This window comes from Sprattus sprattus, assembly GCF_963457725.1.
Source record: "Sprattus sprattus genome assembly, chromosome: 6".
Classification (NCBI taxonomy): Eukaryota; Metazoa; Chordata; class Actinopteri; order Clupeiformes; family Clupeidae; genus Sprattus; species Sprattus sprattus.
In genome coordinates, this window is record NC_137925.1 from 12712144 (window position 1) to 12719643 (window position 7500).

Consider the following 7500-nt stretch of genomic DNA (forward strand, 5'->3'; position numbering starts at 1 on the left):
GTGTGTGAGTGTGAGTGTGAGTGTGTGTGTGAGTGTGAGTGTGTGTGTGTGTGTGAGTAAGGCCGGGGGTAGTCCTGGCTCATTTAGCTCCTCACTAGCCAGGATGTAGCGGGGGAACAGGGCTGATATAGCGGGGGAACAGGGCTGTGGATGTAGCGGGGGAACAGGGCTGATATAGTGGGGGAACAGGGCTGTGGATGTAGTGGGGGAACAGGGCTTTGGATGTAGCGGGGGAACAGGGCTGATATAGCGGGGGAACAGGGCTGATGTAGTGGAGGAACAGGGCTGTGGATGTAGTGGGGGAACAGGGCTGATATAGTGGGGGAACAGGGCTGTGGATGTAGTGGGGGAACAGGGCTGTGGATGTAGTGGGGGAACAGGGCTGTGGATGTAGTGGGGGAACAGGGCTGATATAGCGGGGGAACAGGGCTGATGTAGTGGAGGAACAGGGCTGTGGATGTAGCGGGGGAACAGGGCTGATATAGCGGGGGAACAGGGCTGATGTAGTGGAGGAACAGGGCTGTGGATGTAGCGGGGGAACAGGGCTGTGGATGTAGAGGGGGAACAGGGCTGTGGATGGATGTAGAGGGGGAACAGGGCTGATATAGCGGGGGAACAGGGCTGTGGATGTAGCGGGGGAACAGGGCTGTGGATGTAGTGGGGGAACAGGGCTGTGGATGTAGCGGGGGAACAGGGCTGTGGATGTAGTGGGGGAACAGGGCTGTGGATGGATGTAGCGGGGGAACAGGGCTGATGTAGTGGGGGAACAGGGCTGTGGATGTAGTGGGGGAACAGGGCTGTGGATGTAGCGGGGGAACAGGGCTGATATAGCGGGGGAACAGGGCTGATGTAGTGGAGGAACAGGGCTGTGGATGTAGTGGGGGAACAGGGCTGATATAGTGGGGGAACAGGGCTGTGGATGTAGTGGGGGAACAGGGCTGTGGATGTAGTGGGGGAACAGGGCTGTGGATGTAGTGGGGGAACAGGGCTGATATAGCGGGGGAACAGGGCTGATGTAGTGGAGGAACAGGGCTGTGGATGTAGCGGGGGAACAGGGCTGATATAGCGGGGGAACAGGGCTGATGTAGTGGAGGAACAGGGCTGTGGATGTAGCGGGGGAACAGGGCTGTGGATGTAGAGGGGGAACAGGGCTGTGGATGGATGTAGAGGGGGAACAGGGCTGATATAGCGGGGGAACAGGGCTGTGGATGTAGCGGGGGAACAGGGCTGTGGATGTAGTGGGGGAACAGGGCTGTGGATGGATGTAGCGGGGGAACAGGGCTGATGTAGTGGGGGAACAGGGCTGTGGATATAGTGGGGGAACAGGGCTGTGGATATAGTGGGGGAACAGGGCTGTGGATGTAGTGGGGGAACAGGGCTGTGGATGTAGCGGGGGAACAGGGCTGTGGATGCTCAGACTGGCTCATGTCGAGTTAACTCTACAGAAAGAACGCCATGTTGAATCACTGTTTCACATGTTAGATATATGGATATGTAATACTGCGTTACCTGTTTGTAGTCACGGTGATGAATGGTATTATATAACACATTAACTATACACATAGCCACATTGTGTATAATTAGTGTGCTTGCCCGAAGGGAAGCACACTATTGTTCTTCGTTTTTTACTATTTTTTTTATTCTAGTAGTTTTTCTTGCAGCTAACTACTCTTCGCCCGATTGAGATAGAGACGCCGTTCAAACACCAAAACGTCCGGCCCGATCCGGTGCAAGCTGCTATGACTTTTCGTGGCGGTACTCCTTGCCACTCCTTTTTTATTCCTCTTTTTCCATCACCTTTTTTCTCCATAGACTTGCATGGCAGAACTTTGAGGCATTATGACATCATAATAGGCTCATTAAACTGGCTTGCACCTGTGATTCACTGACAACTCTCACTGACACCTGCGCACGGTTCCTCTTCTCTCTCTGTCCCTCTCCATTCATCTGTATAACTAGGAATATTAAGAGACACCTTCCATACCAGGGCTCTACTCACTCATGCATACTCACTCATGTTTACTCACTCGTGCATACTCACTCATGCATACACACTCGTGCATACTCACTCATGCATACTTACTCATGCATACTCACTCATGTTTACTCACTCATGCGTACTCACTCATGCGTACTCACTCATGTTTACTCACTCATGCATACTCACTCATGCATACTCACTCATGCATACTCACTCATGCATACTCACTCATGTTTACTCACTCGTGCATACTCACTCATGTTTACTCACTCATGCATACTCACTCATGCATACTCACTCATGCATACTCACTCATGCATACTCACTCGTGCATACTCACTCATGTTTACTCACTCATGCATACTCACTCATGCATACTCACTCATGCATACTCATTTGTGCATACTCATTTGTGCATGCTCATCCAGCAGGGAGAGCTGGAGAGCTGACACCTGCCCCAATTCCAAGGCACTTGTTCTCTCGGTCATGGCCGCAACAGAGCAAGCACACTCTCGCAGTTCGTTCACGAAACGCATTCTAGTATTATTATAGCATTTTTGAGATGCAGTTGCAATTTCATCACAGTTTTTAAAAACAAAACAAAAAATCAAATAAAAGCCTTGTCCTGAATGTGGATGCCAGAATGATATGAAGATGTTACATAAGTTTCCATATGAATGATGGAATGGAATGGGATGGGATGGAACAGCACGGAACAGAGTTCCAGAATGGAACAGGCTCTGTCTGAATCAGTGAAGGAATTCTACCAGGAAATGATTATTTGTCAGCGCTGATAAAAATGAGTTATCAAGCAGTGGACTGATTTAGACCCAGAGCTGTAGCGACCTTCATAATCATATAGTCATGTCATCTAGCCTTTGCTGTAGACAAGCCTAAATGCTGGCCTTAGAGATGCTATTCTGTCCTTCTGGGTTAAAGGCACCTCCTGTATGTTTTAAACCAGGCAGTCATAGTGATCAGTAGTGTATTTGCTCTTCTCCTGTTGTTTATATTGTGCCTTTATGGTCAAGGGTGCCTCCCTCCAAATCCATACTTGACGGTGTGTGTCTGGGATGGGCAGGTTGTGCAACACTTGCTAGTGAGAGAATGTACAGGTGTACATTTAGCCGAGGACAATATTACATGACATTACATGACTAAGGTTGTGTACTGGTGTGTGTTGTGTGTGTGTGTGTGTGTGTGTGTGTGTGTGTGTGTGTGTGTGTGTGTGTGTGTCTCTGTCTTTATCTCTGTTCCTGTCTCTCTTCCTCTCTCTTTTTGATTCATCTCCTTCCAGAATTTTCTGGTGAATCACTGTAATTGTGCAGATTCAGTGAAAGGGCGTGTTTGTGAATCATCAGGGTTGTTTCCACATGCTGGACCTATACCCTGTGTGTGTGGCTGTGTGTGTGTGTTCGTTCTCACTTGCGTGCTCAGCTGATTTTAACTGAGGGCAATGACCTTGCTATCAATATTTAAACACATCCTTGAGCCTGAAGCAAACCCTGATTTAAGAGGAGCTCTATCAGACAGACAGTCAGTCAGACAGACAGACATGACCCAGGCCTGAATGTCCTTGTTAGACCTCAATCCCATCTCTGTCTGTTACTCATTAAGCGTTATTACAGTCTGAGGCTGTATGTGTCTGTAATCTCCTGACGGTGGTGTAGCTTCTGTCAAGCAAGTCATCCATCAGTCAGTGTCAGGTGATGCAGAACGCTCTCAGGTGACTAATAGTTATTACTGTGTGTGTGTGTGTTCAGTTATTACTGGGTGTGTGTGTGTGTATGTGTGTATGTGTTGTTATTACTGTGTGTGTGTGTTTAGTTATTACTGTGTGTGTGTGTGTGTGTGTGTTTAGTTATTACTCTAATACTATAATTACCTTATAAGCTCTAAATATAAATCATATAAATATATATTTTAAATATAGATGCCAAAAGGGTAATGTTACCCCAGTGAACTCAAATGCAGGGGCAGGGCAGATTAGGGTACAGATACCCCTCACTTATGAGCAATAAGATATGACGTCCATCTTCCAACACAGTCATGTGTGATCATTGTGTACGATTGTTGGTCATTCGCAGTTTTGGTCTTTAAACCTGTGTTTGCAGTCACCAAAAGGATAATCTGCCTGGCGCCATCTATCTTGTGGATTTGTGTACAATCGGTGATTAGGATTAATCTTCTTTTTAGTGTGTTTTGGTGACGACTTCACATACGCAGACAGTCCTAATCTTGTTTATCTGATCTCAATTGTTTTAGGAATAATGAGCAGCCTGAAACAAGTCCAAATCACATTTGTACACAACTTAACGGACAATTTCACACATTTGGAGATGCAGATCAGTCCGGTTGTTTCCTACAAGTCATATATTTTCTTCGAGTTTGTTTTTTATTCCTATACGTCCGATTTGATTTTTCCTTGATGTCAAGCCACCTGTTAGCTCAAGCCTCACAATAATACCACCAGTCACTGCCTCTCCGATGTGTCCTTTAATCATCGAAAGACACAGTGGTGACACACCCCCAAAAAAAGCCCCCTTCCTCCATCATCATCACTGATGTCTGACATACTGCTTCACTTCAACACCACAGCCTTCCGTCCACATCTCTGTGTCCAGCTCTCTCTAGCCTTCACTGCAACTTGTGGTTCTAAAACAAGCCAGCACAATGCAGCACATTCACAAGTATTTGTCCAAGTCAGTACTGCTGAGATTGTGGCTCATTTGCCACTTGAGCTTGGTGTCCTAAATATTAGGGCCCAAGGCTTTAGTTCAATGTGGTCTGCAACCTGTATTCCACACACTTCCCATGATGCATTTCTGCTCAGTAGAGTTCCAAATGGTCAGGCATGTTTGGGTTCGGTGGTTCAAGCTGTTTATTTTACACACTGCGGATTTAGACTGGTGGTGGATGTAGATGGGGCCTGTCTGGTCAGTTTCCAATCAAAGTGCAGTTAAGTCCCGGAATGGAGTCTAATCCTCGTCTGGAGAAGAGACCTGGAGGGGTCTTAACGGAGGAGAGGGGATCCATGACCGGCTCACATCTCTCTCTTTCTCTCTCTCTCTCTCTCTCTCTTTTTTTCTCTCTCTCTTTCTCATTATTTTTCTCTCTCTCTTTCACTCACTCTCTTTCTCTCTATGTCTGAAACACCTCCTCATTTCCAGGATGAGGCTCACATCTCTCTCTTTCTCTCTCTCTCTCTCTCTTTTTTTTCTCTCTCTCTTTCTCATTATTTTTTTTCTCTCTCTTTCACTCACTCTCTTTCTCTTTATGTCTGAAACACCTTCTCATTTCCAGAGAGGCTTCAGGATGAGGCTAACATCTCTCTCTTACTTTTCTCACACACATTTGGACAGGCTCACATCTCTTTCTCTCTCTCTCTCTTTCTCTCTCTCACTCTCTCTTTTTTTCTCTCTAACTCTCTCTTAGTCTGCAACACCCCCTCATTCCCAGAGGGGCTTCAGATAGCGGATCATCCTCTTCAATTAAGGCCTTCTGACGCCTTCTCTGATGATCGATTCTGTCCTGCCGTGTTCCATCCCATTCTCTGGAATCCAGTGCAACTCTGTTCCGTCACATCACATTCCATCACATTCCATTCTCCCTGTAGAAGGGAGACTTGCCTGAAAGAGCTTTAGGTCTCTAATACCACAGGCCTGCACTGACATATGGTCCGTTCTTTAACAGATGTTCAAGTCCACATACTTTCCAGTGGAGGTATTTTTACCAGAACTGGAGCCCAGCTCCTTATTGCCTGTGACACTGACTGTGGTTATCCAATGCAATCCAAACTGACTGATCGTGTGTGCAGTGACACTTAGTATGTCATTATGGTGAAATGTTTCTAAAGAGAGGATGTCTCTTCTCACTCTGTCCCTGTGTGTGTGTGTGTGTGTGTGTGTGTGTGTGTGTGTGTGTGTGTGTTTGTTTGTTTGTTTGTTTGTTTTTCCTCTGCTGCAGAATTTCAAGTATGTCCATCGTCTCCTGGGGGAGCATGACGTGCCTTTGGCATGTGTGGAACAGGTGGTCACAGGTAAGAATGCCACACACACTCCTCCTATACACATGATCACACACTCAAACACACACACACCAGACACACACACACACACACACACACACACACACACACACACACACACACACACACACACACACACATACTGCTCCCATACACATTATCACACACTCCACTCAAACACCCCCCCCCCCCCTTTCTTTATCTCTCTCACTCACACCTTTAATTTTACGCACACACACACACACACACACACACACACACACACACACACACACACACACACACACACACACACACACACACACACACACACACACACAACCAAATATACATACAAACAGTAGCTGTTTATATGATCCATTATGGGTGAGGCAGAAACACCACAGTAATGACACAGACTCAGTTTTAGATGCCACCTCACCTCCAGTAGTCTCCGCTGGATAAACACACGACTAAATATACACATACACACTCACACTCACACCCACACACACACGCTTCTGATTTAGCTATTGACACACTACTGTAGCTAATACACACTGAGTGCAAGGCTCGGCTTTCCTGTGTGCAGGAGTCTGTGTCCTTTGCGGCCTTTTAAAAATAACTGAGCGAAAATATGACTGCAGTGTCAGAGACCAGTGTCCCTGAATGTGGCCCACACATCAAATGGATGAACTGGTTTTTTATTTCCCTTTGGAAACTCTACCCCCCCTGCCTCCCATTTATTTCTGTGAAGCACATTGTGTTGCCTCTTGGTATTTAATGCACTATATAAATAAAGTTTGACACCCAAGAGGTGTGTGTGTGTGTGTGTGTGTGTGTGTGTGTGTGTGTGTGTGTGTGTGTGTGTGTGGCAGGGGATGAGGTCAGCCCACAGACGGGCAGAAAGGGGTCAGGATTAATCCTGTTAGTGTCAAACCATCACACGCTGTGTGAGATCCCAGAGTATGTGTGTGAGACCTCTGTGTTTTGTGAGAGTGTGTGTGCGTGTGAAATCTTGGAGTGTGTGTTAGATCACTGTGCCTCTCGGTGAGCCCATTCAGCACCGAGCTGTTGTTCTGATCCAACAGACCGTGAGGCCATCACACTATCCCTCCATCTCACACTATTTCTCCCTCTCTTTCTCTCATTCTTTTTCTCTCTCTCTCCCTTTCTCTCGCTGTGCCTTTCTCTCTTTGTCTGTCTGTGTCTCTCTCACTCTCACTCTCTCTCTCTTTGTCTGTCTGTGTCTCTCTCCTCTCACTCTCTCTCTCTCTTTCCCTCTCTGTCTCTTTCTCTCACTCTCTCTCTCTCCCGCTGTCTATCTCTCCCTCTCTCTCTCTATTTCACTTTCCATCTCCCTCTCTCTCTTTCTCTCTGCATTTTCACCACTCTTTCTGTCTGTTTGGGTCTCAGACTTCATCTCCCCCCCCCCCCCTCGCTCCGATTGTGAGGCTGTCAACAGAACACCTAAATACGGATGTCAAGGCTTGGCTGAGGCACAGATTCTTTT

At 47.0% G+C, this 7500-nt stretch overlaps 1 protein-coding gene across 2 annotated transcripts in view; it reads left to right on the forward strand.

The window, feature by feature from the left end:
* The window catches only part of mtmr10 (myotubularin related protein 10), a 46836-nt gene that overhangs the window by 17732 nt on the left and 21604 nt on the right, over positions 1–7500 (forward strand). For both annotated transcript variants that reach the window (XM_080841188.1, XM_080841189.1), the window contains exon 4: positions 5948–6020. In XM_080841188.1, the coding sequence (XP_080697314.1) occupies positions 5948–6020 (73 nt within the window). The remainder of the gene's footprint in view (positions 1–5947; positions 6021–7500) is intronic.